Genomic DNA, 21,702 nt, shown 5'->3' on the forward strand with positions numbered 1-21,702 from the left:
GGTCCTCTGTCCATGAGATTTTCGAAGCAAGAATACTGGAGTGGGTTGCCATTCCCTTCTCCAGGAGATCTTCCTCACCCAGGGATCAAACCCATGTCTCCAACAGGCAGATTCTTTACCACTGAGCCAGCAGGGGGGCGGCTCTACAAAACAGCAAAAGGACACCTGCGAAAAGGAGCTCGGCCAAAGCAGCCAGCCAGTCACTGATTTGTTCCTGTGGTCATGCATCGTTGCCTCTGCCAGCTGAAGAGTGTGGGTCTCTGACAACACCGGGCGGGTCTCTGACAGCTCTAAAATATGATACAAATGAATCTATATACAGAATAGACACAGACTTATAGACAGAAAACAAACTTATGGTTACCAAAGGGTTGGAAGAAGACTCAGCCAGGACTTCACAGCCAGAAAGTAGGGCAAGTGGCTGTCAACCTGAGCGATATGTGCTGAACCAGGAGTGTTTGGTCAACCCTGACCTTCCCTGGGTCCACTCTGAGCCCCCTCCCCCACACACAGATCTAAGCCAAGTGCCTGAGTGTCATATGGTCCCAGTAATGACAAGCTGTTAGGAAAAGACAATCCCCTAGCTCCTTCCCCCAACCCAACCTAAAGTTCACTTTGGTGCCTTGACAAAATCACCATGCTGGACTATGTACAACAACCAAGACATGGAAGCAACTTAAGTGTTCATCAACAGAGGAATGGACAAAGAAGATGTGGTACACACACACACACACACACACACACACACACACACACACACACACACAGAGGAATATTACTCAGCCATTAAAAGGGATGAGATAATGCCATCTGCAGCCACATGAACATTACTGTACTAAGTGAAGTAAGCCAAACAATGACAAATATCATATGATACCACTTACATGTGAACTCTAAAAAATAATACAACAGGAACAGGCACACAGACTTAGAAAACAAACTTATGGTTATCAAAGGGGAAGGGTTGGGAGGGATAAATTAGGAGTTTGGGATTAACACACTACTATATATAAAACAGATAAACAATAAAGTCCTATTGCATAGCACAGGAAACTATATTCAATGTGTTGTAATAACCTATATAATGTAAAATAATCTGAAAAAGAATATATATAACTGAACAACTTTGCTCTATACTTGAAACTAACACAATATTGTAAATCAACTATTCTTCAATAAAAAACAATCACCATGCTGGGACCTCTGGGATTAGGGAGGGAGTGTGGACACTGTAGCCCACAAACAGTACACAAGGTGCTAGAGCCAAAAGAGGGGTGGGAAGGAAAGGTTTCATTCACTCTTCTGGGGTAATGTGAGAAGGCTTCCTGTAGGAGGTGGCATCTGAGTTGGGCCTCAACTCTCACAGGGGAATGGAAAGGAGTCAGTGAGTGGTGCAGGCCTGGTGTTCTGTGATAGAAGAGTTGAAAAAAAAGGTGGGTCAAATCAGGAAACAGTTAGCAAAGTCCAGGGGCTGAAGCTCAGATCAGACAGCTGGGTTGTGAGAGAGCATGTGGGGAAACTCATGAAGGAAGGGTCAGTAAGCTGTGCCAGGTTATAACAGGAATGTCCCTTCACCCAAATGCTTCATTACAGGAGCAGAGAGACCAGGCACAGGCTGGAAGAAGATATTTGCAGCACAAGTAATCAACCACAAAATGAGTAGCCTTAATATATAAAAAGCTTAGTGAGATGAGTAGGAAAAAGACAACTCCGTAGAATAATGGGCAAAAGAACTGAACAGGCATTTCATGAGAAGGAAATATTATTGGCAAACGGTGGCTCAGACGGTAAAGCGTCTGTCTACAACGCAGGAGACCTGGGTTCGATCCCTGGGTCGGGAAGATTCCCTGGAGAAGGAAATGGCAACCCACTCCAGTACTCTTGCCTAGAAAATCCCATGGATGGAGAAGCCTGGTGTCCATGGGGTCGCAAAGAGTCGGACACGACTGAGCGACTTCAGTTCACTTCACAAACATATGAAAGGATGTATTCAGCTTCATTAGTGACAAAGGAAATGGAAAAATCGAATCATAGGAGATGCCGTTTTGGCAAAAATTAAAATGTGTATGACATCACCCTGGGAACAAGGATGTGGAACAGGCTGAGTCCTTGAACCTCGCTGGTGGGAGTGGCTCGGCAAAACGTCTGGCAACATCTAGGAGGGTTAACACATGAATACCCTGTGACTTAGCAATTTCATTCTCAGACACACACTTATTCTAAAGAACGGGCAGTACTCGAGCCCCGGAGATCAGTGTTAGAGCATTCACTGCAATGATGTTCAAGATAGCAAAAGCACAGATGCATCTCAGGTGCCTGTCAGGCCAGATTGCTTCAGAGCAGTGAGAATTCACAAATTAAGAGCACATGCATCAATGCGATGACTCTCTGGAACATTCTGTGACCTGTGAAATCAGATTTCCCAAGAATCCATCTGCAACAATTCTATTTATATAAAGCACACAGAGCAAAACCAAACAATGTATTATTAGGAGAGTCAGACACCAGGTCTCAATGGACATGAATTTGAGCAAACTTCAGGAGATATGGAAGACAGAGGAGCCTGACGTGCTGCAGCCCATGGGGTTGCAGAGTCAGATGCAACTCAACAACTGAACAGCAGACACCATGTAGAACTGTTACAGATGCAGGAAGGTGATAACTCCAAGATACAGGGAGCTCCAAGGAGGACCCTGGAGGGGCACACAGCGTCCCGAGGATGCCAGCACATCCCCCATCCTTGGGCAGGGCAGGGAACCAATGCGTATTGTTACTCTTTACATCATAACCACGCTTCTGCTATTTTCCTGTACGTCTTCAAAGTAATAAGACCAACTTTTTAAAAAGGTGGCTGGGTAGAAGCTGGCTGAGTGGACGGAAGTTCTGGGTTGGGGAGTGGAGAGACCACAGGGCAGTCATGGAGAATCTGTGAGGGCTGCTGAAAGGTCCAGTGGTTGCCTTCAGGGTCACTTGGTGGGCTCATCTTGGCCACTCCATCTGTCTGCTGCCAGGTTCCCTCCTGGCCAGCCTCAGCTAAGCCTCACCCTAACCCTGCTCTGTGACAGACAGACATCTGTGTATACATGTAATCCTTCAGACATTCCGCTCACCCTGTAGAGACCCACATGCTCCACCAGACCTAGCTGAGCGCCAGCTCTCAGCTGTCACTCCCTACGCAGGGCAGACCCATAATAAAGAAATCACTGTGTTCAGCTGACAAAGAGCAGATTTCTTGCTAAGTAAACACCGATGTTTGGGTAGGGAAATTAGGTTATAAAATTGCGCCTACAAAGGAGGCCATACAGATGGATTTGGTTAAGACCTAGCCACACAAACAACCGGGCTTAATTCAATCACTCACCCTTTATCACATTTTCTTTTCATCAGAGCAGAAGGATGGGAAGGTTATCAGCGTTTTCAAACTTCCAAACCCCCAAAGCAGAAAAAACAAGAGGGGAGTATCAAGGAGGGTTTTTTCCCTAGCAAACTGATCACTTGTTGATATGTGCAGGCTGAGCTGGGTGGGGAACAGAGAGGTGATGGATTCCATCCACATGTTTTGGGAGGCAACTGGATTAGCTCCCCCCTACAAGGTACCTGGGGGCTTCCCTGGTAGCTCAGCTGATCAAGAATCCACCTGCAAAGCAGGAGACCCTGGTTCAATTCCTGGGTCAGGAAGATCCCCTGGAGAAGGGATAGGCTACCCACTCTAGTATTCTTGGGCTTCCTTGATGGCTCAGTCAGTAAACAATCTGCCTGCAATGTGGGAGACCTGGGTTTGATCCCTGGGTTGGAAAGATCCCCTGGAGGAGGGCATGGCAACCCACTCCAGTATTCTTACCTGGAGAATCCCTATGGACAGACTAGCCTGGTGGGCTGCAGTCTATGGGGTCACAAAGAGTCGAACACGACTGAGCAACTAAGCACAGCACAAGGTACCTAAGGTGTGGGACAGCTCTGGGTATGTGGATCCTGCTTCTGTAAGACAAGTCACCCTTGACTGAGCACAGCTGAGTAGAACCTTCCAGAAAGTCATGGCTTTATGGGGATGGTCCCATCACAGGGCAAATGCAGGGGGCTGGAAGGGGAGCTATGGGTGGGAGTGAGACACTCGGTCTCGGGGTTGGGAGAGGGGCTTTGTTAGGCTTTCCTGGAGTCTGGGTTTAAGCAAGGAGAAAAGGCCTGGGTGGAGGGTGGGCTACATAGAGGGGATCTCCTCTCCAGTGAGAATTCTTCGACTCTGGCCTGGGCCAGCCAAAGGGGTGTGTGGAATTTCCTTTCCTGGCTGCTTGTCAAAGCTAAATGGATAATCCCAAATAGTTTAGATAAGACATCTTGTCTTCTTAGAGGTGGGTGTGCTGCCAATTTTTACCAAGCTTCCGAATGCATTAGTATGTGCTTTGAAAAGGGCCTGGGAGTCGAGGCCCCTCATCAGGACAAGGGCAACTCCAGAAAGGCTGGGAGCTCCCCCCACACCCCAGCAGGCTGGGGCCAGAAGTCATGCGGGCAGAGACAAGCCTCTGTGCCTTCCTGCTGATAAATGCTTGCCACTCTTGGCTTCCTGGTGCTCTGGGTTCCCCGTTTCCCCTACTACCCCACCCAAGCACATCACTCTGTAACTGCCCTACCTCCCCCTCCCAGGCCAGGAGCCATCTGTGGGTACCAAGACTGCATCTCCTTGGGCCACATCCCTCATGCCCGGTGCAAGGCTAGCACATTGAAGGCAGTAGGTGAGTGTCATCAAATGAAAAGGTGCTGAGAAATTCCCCACTGAGGGAAGCAACAACTAAACGCCGCTCTGCTTGGGCAGGACAGGTTAAATCCACATGTCAGGAGTGCAGCTCCTGGAAGGGGAAGACGAAAGAACGGGCTCCCACAGTGCCAGATACACTTCTCCATGGGTCCCGGAGCACATCATTGATGCAGCAATGCTGGCTGCAGTAATGAAGGCTTGGAGAGCAGCTGCAACAGGACTCAGGGGCAGTTCACTGCTCACAGATTCCCTCAACAGATGTGGACTAAGGCTGGCAGGAGTGACCCTGAGTGATCGCCCTTGGGACACAGATAAATCCAGCAAGAAAGAATTAAGCTCAATAAATGGATGCATTCTGGGCACTGGCAGCAGCCTTCACCCAGAGTGAACGACATGGACACAAGCAGTGGAAAAAGAACCCCCAGGTCAAAGGCCAATCTGTCCACCAACACCTGAGATTTTACTGTTAGTGATTAATTCCTTTGGATTGATTATAGCACAGATAACACACCATAGCCCTAAGACCTACAATGAGATGCCCCTTCCTCCCTGAAAATAATCACAGCAGAAAGAAGATCTCAGGCTTGAGGGTTAGATCTCACTTTCTGGCTGAGTGATCTTGGGAAGCCCTTAAATTCTGGAAACCTCAAATTTTCTGCTCTGTGAATGGGGAAGAATTACCATGCAACTCACAGGGCATTTGAGAAGACTGGACAGAACATAATCTGCCCAGCACCCAGCAGATTGCCCGGAACAAAACATGGGTTTCCTTCTGGTGTCAACAGGAGAGTGAAAAGAGCAAGCCATTATCCAGTAACCACCAGGTACCAGGACCTGTTCTCTGTTTCACACCACTCACTCACCTAATTCTCACAAGCACCCCATGAAGGGGATTGTTTTGTCTCTGTTTTAGAGATGGGGAAACCAAGGCTCTAGAGGTTACGCAGCCAGCCCAAGAATGTAAAGGGTACATAGACGGCATAGGATTTGAACTCTGGCCTCACGCTGTACTGCCTACACCCTGGGGGTGTAGGATGGGAACAGCCCAAGATGATGGGGGCCCAGTGGGTCAGGAGAGAAATGAGAAAGATCACCTCTCCACCCGGCAGGACCTTTTCCCTGGGGGAACTCTTCCCCATGCCAGCTCTGCATACCCTCCCCTGCTGCAGACCCACCTCATTTCTGTACATCAAGATTTGCTTCACTCTTGGGGCCCCTCCTGCCCTCAGCTGACCACATGGCTCTCCGCAAAGCCCAGAGTCAGGCAACAACTCCTCTGCAAGGGCCGGCATTCAGCAGAGATCAAAGAGCAGGCTGCCTTATCAGACACGCTCCTCATTAAACTTTTACAGGCAGATTCCATTATAAATGAGCTGTCTGTCCCATGCTGCTGAGCACGTTCCTGGAGCTGGGGATCTGAAGCTCTCTAAGCGTGAGGGACTTCCACAGAGGGACTGGGGCAAAGAGGAGCCCTCTAGAGTCAAACTGTCCGGGTTCCAGTCCCTGCTGTGCTACTTACTAGAACGTCCCTGGGGACAGCAGCCAACATTGTCATGCCTCAGTTTACCCCATGTATCCAGCAGGCGTGAAGATGCTCAAGTGGTACTGATGAGGGTTTGTGATGGTTCAGTCGCTAAGTCGTGTCCAACTCTCACGACCCCGCGGATTGTAGCCTCGCCAGGCTCCTCCGTCTATGGGATTCTCCAGGCAAGAATACTGGAAGAGGCTGCCATTTCCTTCTCCAGAGGAATCTTTTCCACCCAGGCAGGGCTGCTGCACTGCAGGCAGATGCTTTACTGACTGAGCTATGCAGATGACATAATCCAGAGGGCTGGACATAAGCTGCTATGACTGCATCTCAGTTAGTCTGAGCCCAGCATCCTGCCGCCCAGAGAGAGGAAAGGACCTGCCTTGAGGGCTCTTTAAGGGCCACGCCCATCCCCAGTAGGCAAGGTTCCACATCAACCTGTCACTCAACTCTCAGACAGCCATGGGAGGAGGGGGAGCTGCCCTACAAACTGCCTTGTCCCAGGGGTTTTCCAGGTTCCACGTTCACTTGCTGGGCAGTTCCTCTGAAGAAGTGGTCAGCCTTACAGCTTTTAAGGAGCACTCCCTGGAGAAGGAAGGGCAGTGTCGACTGACATGAAGGAAGACAAGGCCCTTCCCTGGTGGGCAACCCTGGGCCCACCCAGCATCTTGGCCCAGGAGCCAGGTAGACATGCCCTTCAGACATCTCTTCCTCTGTCCCATTGCACTCAACAGAAGCATGCATGATTGCTGAGGGCAGAGAATGCTCTTCTTGAAACACAAAGCCCGTTCCCCTCTGAATGTGAACCTGGCGTGTGGGCCAAGAATCAAGAAAATTTCCACATATCTTTCTGCTCCCCTCGGTGGCTGGCTGAGAACAGAGCTGTTAGAGGCCCAGGACAATGCAGGTCAGCTGCGAGCCAGGCCAGCTGTGTGTTTATCAAGCTATGAGCATGCCATCTTGATGGAACACTGACTTTGGAAAACTCCATCTTCAGATCCATCCAGACCTGACGGTTCATGAGCTCAGCCAGCAACAGCCTAGAAACTACTTTCTTGAGAGAAGTGGGGATGACCATTTGTATTCATGTGCAGTCACCAGGAAGAGGTAGGGTTCAGACACCCTGGATGGCTCTCAGTGGGTGCTGGGCAACTGGCACACGTGACAGAGTATCCAGAGGGTAGTGAAAGGTGGAAGCCCTCACACCCACCAGCTGATATTCCTGTTCTTTCCTGACAGGACCTGGGTCAGCGTGTGGCCTTTCCATGAACTGATGGCTAAGCCCCAGAGCCACCTGTCTCTAGCAACAACCCCACCCTACCCCCTGCTCCCTCTCTGTGCAGCGTGGCCTGGGTTGTGACTGCTGGAGTATTGTCCACCAATCACAGCCCAGGATCAGCTGATGCAGGGGAGCAATTAGTGGTGGTCCGGAGTCCAGCCAGGTACTGGGGTCATGGATGTCAGAGGTCAGGTATGGAGCCCGGTGAGTGGAGAATGGAGGCAACTGTCCTCCCTACGGTTGAGATGCTATGTCTGTCCCCTTTCCTTCCCTCCCTCTCTTGTCCCTGTACGTACATCTCCTTCTGCAGGCTGAGAATATGGAGAGATTCAGGTCATCTTGTGGGCTTCTGTGAGAAGGTGATGAAAAGGAAGCAGGGCATATTTAACACCCATATCGCAGAGTTGTTAGCATGGAGGGAAAAGGCCTAAATGCTTGCTACCTCTATGACTCTGCACAACCACTCTGGGGTCACTGCCTAGGAATGTGCATCTTTAAGACACATTCTAGTTCAGATTTACAGCCAAGTATGAGAACTGCTCCATGAGCTAGTCTCTCTAGCCCTTCTGGGCTGCAAGCAGCTGGAACTGGTCCTCTACGAAGCCCTAGGGCAGGACTGGGATGGTAAGGACCCTACAAACAGCATGGCGAGTTGAGAATCCACCCAGCCCCTGCACCAGGAATATGAGCTTCTGCCCTTCCTGCAAGCATGTGAGTGAATCTGGGCCCAAGGCAGTCCCCACTCCCATGCACACCGAGAAGGTGGGGGCTCCAGCTGAGGGCCCCACTGTGCCCCACCTCAGCCTTGGTTCTCCACATGACCTGCTGAGCCTAGTTCCAAGGGGCAGGGGTGGAGGACATCCACAGAGCTCCTGTTTCCTGCTAGTAGTCACCAGGTGATGGAGAGACTACAGGACCTTCTCTCCTGCCCTTGAGAATGGACTCTCGGAGTCTCAGGAGCCCGTGCCCATGGTGGGGTGGGGGTGTCACAGAAGAACCACACCTGACCAGCAAACACACCCTCCCATCCATCTGCCTCCCCATCACCCGTGGTTTACACAGGTGACAGGGGCTGCATCCGCAGTCCTGACCATTTACTCTTCAGGAACCACCTAAGCATTCATAAACTGTGCAAGGCCTGTGGTGGGTTTGCACCTCCAGGGGACTGGAAGGTGGGTCTGGAGAGAGCTGGGAAGTGGGATGGCTATCTATGAGGAAGCTGTGCAGTTGGGATGGCTATCTAGGAGGAAGCTGCCCAGTTGGGTGGTGCTGAGTGGATTTCCCACTCTAGACCCACTGCCTGCCCCTCCCATGAGTAGCTGCCTGCTTGGGGAGGTGTGCAGCCAACCCTGGCCAGTCTCCTCCTCTGTCTCACCACAGTGATTGCTATAGCCCATCTCCTTCCTATGGTCTCCCATTTCTTCTGCCCATCCTCTAGCAGCTCCTACAATTACCCTGAAAATGAATCAGACCACTCCCTCCTGCTCCTGGTCACCAAAAGGAAATAGTCCAAATTCCTCAAGTGGGGAGGGTAGGGGGTGGTGGGAGAAGACCCCTCCTCCCTCCATCCCCAGCAGTTCCTCTTCAGCCCCATTTCCCACCTCCCCATGGTACAGCCCCCAGACAGCATCCCCTTCCAAGGTCACGCCATGGCTTACCTCTGCCACAATGAACCCCTCTCTAATAGGCCAACAGAAATAACAACAGCAATCACAATGTGTCCACGGCAAGTTTCCACACAGTTCCAAATACGCTATTTGTACTACCCTATTTAATTTTTCAAATAACTCAGTCAATGGGATAGTTACTATTATCATGCACTTTTATAGATGAGAAAACTGGGGTTTATCTGTTCAGATTGATTAGATGGTTACCTCCCAAAGCTGGTGCGTTCAGTCCTGGGTTCAAGCCCAGGTAGCAGGGTGAGGGGCCAGTGGTGGGGCGCTCCCCCTGGAGCCATGCCCACTGCGGCCAAGAGAGCCAATGGGCAGTGGCCTTGGGTGCCAGCAGCTGCAGAGGCTCTGAAGGTGGGACGGGAGATGACACTGCAACTCATTTGCTGCACAATGTTTGTGTAATTAGATGTACTTGGCAACGATGAGGAGGAGTGGCTACAGCACGGGCTTGGTGGATGGCGTGCTTCACAGGATCAGACCACATTGATCACAGAAAAGTCACAGCCAAGGGGCCCATTTTTTCTTCTAGGCTTTATCCTGTTTCCCACCTGGGGCACCCACTCGGGGGATGAAGGGGTGGGCTTCCCAGGGCCCAATGGCTGTATTCCTCCTGTGGCCTGGGGGGAAGGAACCAGGATAGTGTGTAGCCACTCGGAGCCCACCCTAGCAGGAGGTGGGCTTTGAGGGGCAGGTGGGCTCCTCAACCCTTGAGGGGAAGCAAACAGGTCCACCTTGCACGGATGACATGTGAAAATCAGTGCACCTCTCTGAACCTCAGTGTCTGCATCCACAGGATGCAGATTATAACCTCATTTCACAGGCAATCAGGAAGCTCAACTAATACAGCCCAACCAGGCTCCAGTACAGAGCTTGGCCCTAGTAGGCCCTGCACAAATGATTGACACCCTTTACTGTCTTCTACTGGGTGATGCCAGGCTTCACCACTGAAACTTTATGAGCACAAACGAGCTGAATGGTGACACCCAGAGATGTCTGTGTCCTAATCCTTGGAACCCATGAATGTCACCTTCTGTGGGAAAAGGGGCTTTGCAGATGTATTTGAGTTAAGGTTCCTGAGACCGGAAAATGATCCTGGATTTCACACTAAAAGCATCACTGGCATCCTTCTAAGAGTGGCAGAGGAAGAAAACTACTGCAGATGAGAAAGAAGGCAATGTGAGAAAAGAAGCAGGGGACATAAAGGCAATGTGGCGAGAGGCAGGGATCATGGGCATGGAGGCAGCCTCCAGAAGCTAGAAAACTCAAGGAAATGGATGCTCTCCTGGAGCTGGAAGGTTCCAGAAGGAAACCAGCCCTGCTAACACCTTGATTTTAGGCCCAGAAGACTTACTTCTCCTTACTGGCCAGGAGAGAAGCAGGCCCAGAAGGGGGACATGACCTGTGTCCAGCCCTGACCTAGGGGATGACAAAGTCTGGAGAAGGCTCAGGGACTACCTCTCAACCACAGCTCTCCATTAAGCCAGGGACTAACAGTTCGAAGGGCCCCCTGATTCAGTGACAAGTTCCTGCCTGCAGACAGAGCATCTCAAACCTGTAATGTGTGTTAAACACAAATGGTGGGCCCATCCTAGAGCCTCTGACTCAGCAGGTCTGGGCCCAAGCCTGAGACCCTGCATTCCTAGCAGGCTTATGCTGCTGGTCCAGAGGTTTGGGGAACCACTGAATTCGGGGGGCAGTGTCCTGCTAAAGGGTTATATGAGCTTCCAAGAAGGAATTGTGTGGACACACACAGGGGACCTGTGGTCATACACATGCTCCCAAGGGAGAAGCCGGTGTCTGGGCCGAGGGCCATAATTAGGTTCCTAACTCTTTCACTCCCTAAGTTGGGGGGCGGGGCCCTAATGATGAATTATTTAACCACTCTGTGCTGCCTCAGTTCCTTCATCTGTAAAATGGGGCCGACACAAGACACACACCTTATAGGGTTAAGAGGATTAAGTAAGATGAACACATGAATTGTTTATAGGCAGAGCTTGTCCAAAGGTTGGTTACTTTGAGAAACGGCAATTGTTAATAGTGAGGTATTCTTCTATCTCTATCACTGTCCCTAGGTATGTGGGGCCATGGGTGCCTGGATGTTCCCCGGCACAGTGACACATGTGTGCCTGCCTGCATGCTCCCCCAGGGAGCTCTCAGCCTTGCCCTGGTCTATGACCAGCATGGGGCTCCTTGCCAGGAGCACTTCATTGTAGGCCTGCCAAGCCCAGGATCTGTGTCATGGAATCAGCTCGACAGTTTCCAAGAACAGAAAAACAGCCATTTCAACCCCCTTCTGAAAAGGGATTCAGCTCCCCTGATACTCAGAGGATTCTTAGCTGCCACCAGCTGAGCCACTCTGCAGTGATCCACCAGCTCTAATAGGACACACCTTCCAGAAGCTGCCTGAGCTGTGGGCAGAGGGCTGAAATGGCCCCACCATCCACCAGGGGGATACAAGCCTGCCCAGGGCAGGTCCTAGTCAAGCAAGCACCAGCTGCGGGCACCGAGGTAAAACGCAAAGATCCAAACACATCAAAGGGGACAACCTGAAGGGACTCCCAATGGGCAAACCTGGAACAATTTGAACAATAAAATGAGTAGTGATAGCAATGGAGTAGAACTCTTGGAAGAACACAAATATCCACACATTGATTTGATACAAAAGTGATCAAATAAATAGAGAAATGGGGGAGAACAGACAGGTCTTCCTTACAGTAGAATTCTAATCGATAAATGTGGAAAGAATCACAGAAATAGAAAATCACCACTTGGCAAATAATAGTAGTTACTGTTTTTGGCAAGAATCATCAATGGATGTTTAAGTGAGTGGCTGAAAATATTGTGAGAAATAGGAATTTACGTATTATCCAAGTACTGTTCCACAAGAGACTTGCAATTACAAAGGGACCAGCTTTAAAGTGGAGAAACCCAGCACACCTCACTGTAAGCAAATAATCAAAGTCAGGATTTCCAGGGATGAGAAGTATGGCCATCATGGGCCCTAGACATGATGTTCGAGGATTGGAGAGCAGCATTTCCATGGCAGTATCCCTGCAATGCACCATCTGAATTTATCAGGAGGCAACATCAGGCAAACACAAATTGAGCACATTCTATACATTAAGTGGCCTTTCCTCTTCAAGTGTCAAGGTCATGTGTAAACTGGTACAGCCACTATGAAGAAGAGTAGTGGAGGTTCCTCAACAAACTGAAAACAGAGTTGACACATGATCTAGCAATCCAGGGTATGTATGTCCTGGGTAAATACCTAGACAAAATTCAAATATAAAAAGATACAAGCAGTCCTATGTTCATAGCAGTGCTGTTCACAATAGCCAAGACATGGAAGTAACCTAAATGGCAAATGAATGGATAAAGATGTGTTACATATACACCATGGTATATAACTCAGTCATAAAAAAGAATGAAATAATACCGTCTGCAGCAACATGGATGAACCTAGAGATTATCATACTAAGTGAAGTAAGTCAGACAGAGAAAGACAAATAGCATGATATTGCTTATATGAAGGATATAAAATATTACATTTCTATGACACAGACACAGTCTCAGTTATAGAGAACAGAGAGGGAGGATGGAGAAGGGAAGGACTGGAAATCTGGGATTAGCAGATGCAAACTATTACATACAGATGGATAGACAACAAGGTCCTACTGTATTACACAGGGAACTATATTCAATTGATAAGCCATAATGGAAAAAGAGAAAAAATGTGTCAAGGTCATGAAAGGCAAAAGAGACTGAGCCATGTCCTGGGGTAAAGATGACTAAGGAGTTATGACAACTAAATGTAAGGGCTGAATCCTGAACAGAGGAAAAAAGGATATCCACAGGCAACTGATGAAATTTAGACAAGATTTATGAGTTAGTTAATAACACTGAACCAGTCTTTGGTTATGTAAGATATGAATGTCTGAGGAATAGGGTGAGGATATACAGGAAATCTTTGTATATTTTTGCAACTTATTTTTAAATGTCTGAGATTATTCCAGAATACAAAATATCTTTAAAAAGCAAACAGAAGTCCCAGATTTGCTCTGTCTGGGGTGAGCAGTGAGTGTAGAAGTTACCTGCCCCCTGCTCGGGCATAGAATTTTGAATACAGAGAGGGGTCAGCAAGTTTTGACTGACTTTATTCCAGCGGGAGCTGGGAGAGGTGGCAGGGTCTGTCTTCAGCAGGTGGAAAGTGTGGAGGGGGTTCTCTGCTCAGCAAACATTGATTGTGAACTTATTACACACATGTCAGCCATCGTCAAGGCGGGAATCAGAGCAAAGCCCAGAGTCCGCTGGAGGCAGTGTAAAAACAGCTCATTCCAGTGTTACAGGGTGGTGGGAATCCGGGGGAGGGTCCCCACTCAGGGTGGGCTTCCCAGAGAAGGCGGGTCCTGAGCCAAGGCTTCAGGGGTCTGCAGAAGGGGCCATTCCAGGCGGCTGGGCAGCAGGGGTTGAGACCCAGGTACATGGGGGCTGGAACCATAAATGGCAGCTTGGCATGGAATGGGAGATGTCTGGTCAAGAGGCACAGCAGAGATACAGGAGGTGGGGCAGAGGATTTAGTCTCTTTTCTAGAAGCAAAAGGGACATTGTAGCAAGGGCTCAGGTCTTGGAGTCATTAAAACCAAGAAGAGAGACATCGGCTATGGGCTCTGAGCCCGAAGGTGGGAGTGAAGAGGGACAGAAGCAAGAATAAAGAGAGAGACACAGGGGATGAGCTCCTTCACTGGGAAGGGGTGAGGGGTGGCGGCGGGTGGTGGTGGTCTCAAAGCAGGGAGCAGGAGAGGCCCCAAAGTACAACTTTGAACTTGTCCTTATCAGTAGGGAGACTCTATAATTCACTGTCTGAACTGGGATACTTGAGGGCGTGAAAAGGGTGGGGTGCTCTGAATGATTATGTTGGAACAACATCTATCCAGAGTCACGGTATTAATATGGGGACTTTGGCCTGCAGAATGTCCTCGCTGCCTAGATGGGGAAGAGTCTCAGGGTGCTGTTGGACACAAGGGCCCCCCTGCAACCCTGGAAGCTGTGATGTGGGAGGCGGGTGCACTTCCCTCTCAGGAAACCAGAGGAGAGCTGGGGTTCACACGACAGCCCCCTTCACACGGGGTCAGTGCTCGCCTAGGTGACACAGGTGGGCAAAGTCCACTGGGGAGCAGAGAGACTGAGGCGGGGCGGTGGGTGGAACTTACCCATGCACGCCGGGGACAGAGTGAGGCTCGTAATGGTACCGTCCCTCCTGGTGTCGCATGTCAATCGGGAAGGGGGCGTGGAACGGTGGCAGGAGATGTGGCGGCACTGCGGAGGGGAGAGAGAAACAGGACTTCAGAAACTTTTCCCCTCCCTCAAAAAGCAATTTTCAAAGGGCTTTAAAGCTCGATGAATTTCAGAGCAAGAACGGTCAGGACAGGGGGGCTCCGGGGTGCCCAGCTATCACACACCCACGAAGGGGGATGAATAAATAATCAAAGTCAGCCCGAGAACCCTACATCTTTCACATAAAAGATCCCCAACCGCGCTCTTGACAAAGACAAGCAGCTAAGCGCTCTTTGAACTCAGGGAGATGACAGACTTGGCCGCAAATCAGGGCTGACAGCGCCGACAGGCTTCTGCGCATCCCGGCCTTGGCTGGATGTGGCTCCGGCAGCCCCAGGTCAGGGCATCCGGGCTCTCAGTCACCCAGGCGGAGGTGTTTACCTAGAACCGGCTGCGGAGGCAGGACCGCTCCTGGCTGCGGCCAGCCTCCGTCAGGCCAATCCCACTGAGCCGCCCGCCCCATCCCGTTGGCAGCCACAGTGGACACCTTTGTGGGTCTGTTAATTCTCCAGCTCTTAATATTAATTACAGACCCCAAGTGCTCCGGCCCCCGGGATGCCAATGCCAACACGTGAGACCCAGCTTCCAGAGTGCGTCAGCCTCCTGTCTGCACTTGGCCTGCCCTCCACAAATCATCATGATAATTGTAGGATGCTCTTTGCTTATTAAAAAAAGAAAATTCCTGGGTACCCTGGAGGCAAACATAATTATAGGCCTTAAGAAAACAAGGCTCTTTAAAAAGTAGTGAGACTGGGAAAGGGCTAAGATTTCTCAGTCAGCTCTCACTCAGGCTGAGAGCCATGGGCCAAAGAGGATGAGTGTTGAGTCTAAATTACCCAAGAGTTTAAAGAAGTCAGGTGGGTCTGTTTTCCATGTGCACAGGTCAGCTGACTGTCAGACTTGAGGTGATAAAGACACACAGATAATGCTGTGGGTTTTGTCCAAGCGGATCCTAGTACTGGAAACACCACGAAATCTTTTCTGATTGTGGTAAAACACATGTAACAGAAAATTTACCATGTTAACCATCTATAAGCGCACAATTGAGTGTGCCTCCACCATGCATCACCAGAATTCTTTCCATCGTCTCGGACTGAAACTTTCTCCACATTCAACACCAGCTCCCCCTCCCCCAGGCAATCACCATTCTCCTTTAGGGACCTCCTATGAGCAGAATCACAGTGTCTCTTGTCTTGTGATTGGCTGACTTCACTTAGCATAATGTCCCCAAGGTTCATCCACTGTGGCTTGTGCCCAAATTTTCTTTTTTTAAAAAATATATTTTACTAAAGTAGAGTTGACTTGAAATTGTGTTCATTTCTGCTGTACACCAAAGTGACTCAGTTATACATATATATATTCTTTGTCATATTCTTTCCCATGAAGGTTTATCACAGGGTATGGACTGCAGTTCCCTGTACAGTAGGACCTTGTTTATCCATTCTCTATATACTAGTTTGCACCTGCTCATGTCAAACTCCCAATCTACCCTTCCCCTACCTCCCTCCCCCTCGGCAACCACAAATCTGTTCTCTACTTCTATGAGTCTATTTCTGTTTTGTAAATAGGTTCGTTTGTATTAATTTTTTTAGATTCTACATACAAGTGATGTCATCTGGTATTCGTCATTCTCTAATTTACTTCACTTAGTATAACAGTCTCTAGGTCCACCCATGTTGTTGCGAACGGCATGATTTCATTCTTCTTAGGGCTGAGTGGGAGAACTTCCTTTTTTAAGGCTGGTTAATATTCACTGCATAGATATACCACCACATCTGGACTACACATTCATTCGCTGATGGACACTTGGGTTCATCGCTTATGAATTCTTAAGAAGAGTAAACTTTTCTCCTGACATTTAACCTTAACTTTCATGTATTTAATTGTATCTTCCTAATTCTACAATCCTGACACCCTCCACGGGGGCTGGGGATAAAGAAAGCAAATCTTCTCACCCTGATTGAATCAATTTGCCAAACCCAGACTCCACAAATCTTGGGCGCCAAGGGAACATGATGCCAGCACACTGCCCCATCCCTGTGGCTGGGCGCTCCCTTTTGGGGCTGCTGATTGCAGAAACGACCAACCTCTTCTCCCATCATGCCCTGTCCTCTGAGGAGGTGAGGCTGGGCATGCAGCTGTGACTCTGAAAACAGTGACAGGAGGAGCGGACAGCCTCTGGGAGTCAGAGACCCGGAGACCAGCTGCTGCTCACCAACTCCTGGTTTTGGGCAAACTCCGTTACCTCTCTGCATCTCTCTGTGTCCAATCTGAAGACAAGTAACAGTAACCACCCGTATGGCTGCCATGAAGATAAAATGCTCCTGCTGAGAGATGCCAGTGCACATAAAAGCACCCTGTCTGTACTATTGATGATGACAATTATCACTAATGTTCGGAGCTCCACGGCCATAATCAAACCATGTTGTTGTTGTTCAGCTGCCAAGCCGTGTCTGCCTCTTTGTGAGCCCATGGACTGCGGCACAACAGGTTTCTCTGTCCTCCACTCTCTCCCGAAGTTTGCACAAGTTCAAGTCCACGGAGTCGGTGATGCTACCTAACCATCTCATCTTCTGCTGTCCCTTCTTTCGCCTTCCATCTTTCCCAGCATTAGGATCTCTGCCAGTGAGTCGGCACTTTGTATCAGGTGGCCAAAGTACCGGAGCTTCAGCTTCAGCATCAGCCCTTCCAATGAATATTCAGGGTTGCAAGGAATATTCCCCTTCATGGACCACAGTCTTATCATGGCAAAGGGACTTGTGAAACCCAGTGAAGCTATGAGCCATGCGTTCTGACACATGCAGCAGAGAGTTCTGACAAAACATGGTCACAGCAGAGAGTTCTGACAAAACATGGTCTACTGGAGGAGGGAATGCAAAGCACTCCAGTATTCTTGCCATGAGAACTCAATGAACGGTATAAAAAGGCAATCAAACCACGACTACACCATTTACTGGCCCTAGGGTGTGCGACAAGTCTTCCTCTGCTTACTGCAGACCCTGGGGAGGGCGGAAGGGCAGAAGGCTGGTGCTGGTCTGCTTACAGCCTAGGAGGCAAAGTGGGGTTCTCTGAACCCCAGGGGAGTCAGCAGAGAAGCAGTGTTCACCTTTCCAAACCTGCAGGAAAGGGCCTTTATGATGTTTTTTAAAATTTTCTTAAAACACAGCCAGGCAGATCAGATAACAGTATTTGCTAATAAAATAAACATGGTTTGTTTTTGTCTATTTCTGACTGTTTCCCTGCATATTCAAAAGGCTCCCCGAGACAGCCAGGGTAGGTGTCACTGTGCCCATTTCATAGATAAGGAAATGGAGACCAAGGCCGATTTCAGCTCAAAGTTGTGGAGCTGAAAGATGATAGAGCCAGGAGGGGAATCCAAGGCCCGGGACAGCTGGGCATAGGCTTTTCCCTCTGCCCAGTTCCAACGAACACTCGGAGGCAGTCTCTGGGTCCAAGAGTGATCCTGGGGTCTGTCTGTCCCCACCTTGTTGATGTGTCATATTTAACAAACGCTCACACAGTCCCAGGCCCTGCTCTCAGTGCTTTGCAAACATCAGTTCCTGGGTCTTGACTGAGAGCCCAGGCTGTATTTGTCCCAGAATTCCTATTCTTTCCACTGACCAACCTCCCAGCACCTTGGGGTGCTCCTTTCTCCCGGATCTTGTGCCTGCCAAGGTTGAAGGGGATCCCCTGATGCCAGGAGAGCCCAGACCTTCCCCTCCACCTCACCAGCTAGCAGTGCTCTTCTCAGGTTTCATTCAACTTCATCAGGTCTATAGAGCTGTGAAAACTCCAGGAATGGAGTGCTCATGGTAGCTGACCAGGCAAATATGAAACGGAGGTGGCACCAAGGTGCCAGCTGCACAAGACCAGGCTCTGTGTGTGCGCATGCACGCGTGCACAAGGTGGCGGAGGAGGGGCCTGGGGCTTCCCAGCAGAGGCATAAGAGACACCCACCCACAGGTCCTGCTGCAGCTGGGGTTGCTCCCTCCTTTCTGCCAGGTCCTGGTGTGCAGGCTGTGGAGGTTACCAAGGAAAGCAGCTTCCTCGTTCTCAAGTCAGGGCCACCAGGCACGAATTCCCCCAGCCCTGCTGCCCCCCGGGCAGCTGACACCCATAGAAGTAGCAGGCAGCAGGGGCTCTGGCCTCACCCCCTTGGGATCCTCAGGACAAGCCTGGGAATGCATTTCAGAAGTTCCTCTAGTCAGGGTGGGGAAGGTGTTGGGTCGGCCAGCTGCTGAGCGTAGCAGGCCCCACCAGGGTCAGGAGGGAATGGGCCCAGATGCTCATTCTTAGTGACATCAGCGGCCTCATGCAGCTTTGCTTACAGTGTCTTGCTTAGTTCGACCATCAACCCTGTCCTTATCCCCATTTTTCAGGAAAAAACATCAAGGCTCAGAGTGGTGTGTCTCCACTCTAGGAGACCAACTAGTGTGACTGCTGGTTTCACTGAATCTACCCACTCAGCCCCATGTACTTTCCCGGAGACCTCTGCACAAAGCTGACCATCAACCATAGGGCCTCTGAGCACTCACTTCCAATCCAGCAACTCCCAGGATGGACAGCGGGCCTCCCACAAGCCAGCAGAGAGCAAGGAGTCCAACCTGGGACCTGCGGTCCAGGCCCCTCTGCCCACCCTCAGAGAACCACCCAGGCCATTCATATCAGGGGGCTACTTCTAGGCGGCCATCACCATAGCAACAGCCATCCATTCATTCATTCATCCAGCTTGTATCAAGGGCTGGCTCTGTCAAAGCCCGGCTCCAGGTCCGGGAGGTGCGCATCACCGAGCCACCTACACTGCTGCTACCACAAAGCTGTAGAGCTTCCTGGGAGAGGAGACAAGCAGAGAGCAAACCAGAAATACACTGATGATATAATGCCAGAGGTGATGAGGCTAAGAAGGAAACCCAGCTGGGCAGGGGAACACAGGGGCCTCGGATGACATGAGGAAGGAAGTCAGGGCTCTCAGGGAAGAAGGTGGGCCTGGCAAGGGGCATGGCCATTGCAAAGGCCTGGTGGGTGGGTGGTGGGTGGGGAGAAGAGCTTGGTGGTCTCAGCACCTGGCCACCTGGGCTGGAGCAGAGGGATAGAGCTGGGAGAGACAGAAGAGGTCCTATAAGCCTGGATGGGCCCTAGAAAAGACTTGGGGGTTCTTTTCTGGCAGATTTAGTTTCCTAGGGTACTGAGCAGGGAGTCATGTGCTCTGATGAAATCTTTCAGAAGACCACGTGATACAGCCAGGCCACATGGGGCTGGGCATGCATCGGCCAGGAACCCCAGACTGATTCTGCCACTAGGTAGCCCTGGGACACTGGGAGCATTAAGTTCCCAGTCTGAGTCTCATGTTATCTTTCTGTACAATGGGGATTGATGAACTCCAAGCTCCTTCCTACAGGAACAACCCTGCTGTGTGAAGTGTCACCTGCACATCCCCAGGGAAGAGCCATGCTCGTCCCAGCTGGTGACTCACCAAGGCTTCAGGAGGGATACGGGCAGCTTCAGGGGGGGATACAGGTGGGGGAGGGGTGTGGGTGCTGGGTGCAGGCTCTGCACCTGCATCTTTCATCTTTACGGTCCTCTGTGTACAACTCACTGACCTAGTGGCCCTGCTGAATCCACTCAGCCCTCAGCCCTGGGCCCTGGCACCTGAGCCCAACTATACATTTGCCTCTGGGATCAGCTTCACTGTGCACATAAACTGAGGATAAAGCTTGACACTGGCTCATCTGAGGACTCAGGATCCTCACAGACCAGCACGGACCACTGCTGGCCCCATGCCCCTGATGGAAACATTCAGACGGGAATGCTGTACCCAGGGCCCCTCTGTCAGGCAGAGGAGGAGGAAGCCCCACTTTGGACCTTCTATGAGAGAGCACGCCATCCAGAGGCCATCAGCAGCATCCAAGGAACTCACGAACGCACAAAGAACAAGGCAGCCTTCCAGAAACATATTGAATGAGACCCATCCACACATTGTTTTCATTGTGAGTTCTTTTTTGAAGCTAAAAAAAAATTCAAACTAAATCATGTCCTTCTGGCATGAGCAGGGAACACACACACACACATACACACACCATATGCCATTTCAAAGAAATGGCTCTCTTTTTAAGTTTCTGAGGAAGAAACTCTAAGATGGAAAATTTCTATGGATTGCCCTGCCCCCTCTGAAAAAAAAAAAGCACATGTGTTTTTGATCCTACATAGAAAGAACAACAGTTTGAGAAACTGATGATGGTGGTATGATGGCTTTTTTTTTTTTTTTAACCCCAGGATTTTTTTGCACTAAGGTTTAAATGCTAAATGCTCCTTGGCTGGTGGTCCCAGGGGTGAGGGCACGTTTGTGTCAGCAGTGTCCTTGGTATAAGGATCTGGCTTTGTGAGTTAGCAGAGCCCAGAAAGGGCCAAGGGGACCTTCCCCTGGAAGCCCAGCTCTAGTTAATGCCCGTTACTAATGACTCTGGTGGGTTACTGCCTAAGAGGATGGGACAGTGGGGGTGGGGTGTCAGCAGAGGATTTAGACAAAGAATCGGGAAAACTGGGTCATGGAAACATGACCAGGCAGCCAGGTCAGCAGCTGGAGGAATTCTCCTTGGATGAAGTCATGTGTTGCTACAATGGGGAGGCGCTGCCCGGAGGACTGGGCTCAGAGACATAGTAGGAGGGGCCAGCCAGGGGGAAGCAGCCATCTCCCAGGAGAGACCAGGCGTGCTGGGGACACCCCAGCCCTCTAGGCAGTCTAATTCCTAGAGATCAGCATGCTGTCCAGTTACGTGGTCATTCCCATCAAGACTGCAGCAAGGAATGAGCTCAGATCACATGGGCTCCAGGCCTGGGACCAGGGAAGAAAGGGGCTTCTGCGAGAAGAGCTGTCTAGCCCTGGCACTGACTGAGGGAGGGTGCAGACAGCAGCCTCTGGAAGGAGGTTTGGTCTTGGCCTGACACAGGGCTGAGTTACAATGAGGCACGAATGCATCTCAGCTTGGCCTGTGGGACTGGGCAGGAGGGACATGATGTCAGAGTGGCCAGGACAGGGCTTGATCCCATCCCTCTCAGGAGGCTGACCATGCTCTAGGGTGACTTGCAGAAGGCCAGTGCTGGGGCCGTGTCAGGGGGACTTTTGGGATCCAGT

At 50.4% G+C, this 21,702-nt stretch overlaps 1 protein-coding gene across 5 annotated transcripts in view; it reads right to left on the bottom strand.

Moving 5' to 3' along the window:
* GLI2 (GLI family zinc finger 2) overlaps nucleotides 1-21,702 on the bottom strand; it is a 263,527-nt gene that overhangs the window by 48,268 nt on the left and 193,557 nt on the right. For all 5 annotated transcript variants that reach the window (XM_086349276.1, XM_086349270.1, XM_086349307.1 and 2 more), the window contains one exon: nucleotides 14,447-14,552. In XM_086349276.1, coding sequence (XP_086205402.1) covers nucleotides 14,447-14,552 — 106 coding nt within the window. The remainder of the gene's footprint in view (nucleotides 1-14,446; nucleotides 14,553-21,702) is intronic.

This window comes from Bos grunniens, chromosome 2 (genome assembly GCF_055505025.1).
Source record: "Bos grunniens cultivar Pamir isolate PY7600 chromosome 2, Bosgru_T2T1.0, whole genome shotgun sequence".
Lineage (NCBI taxonomy): Eukaryota > Metazoa > Chordata > Mammalia > Artiodactyla > Bovidae > Bos > Bos grunniens.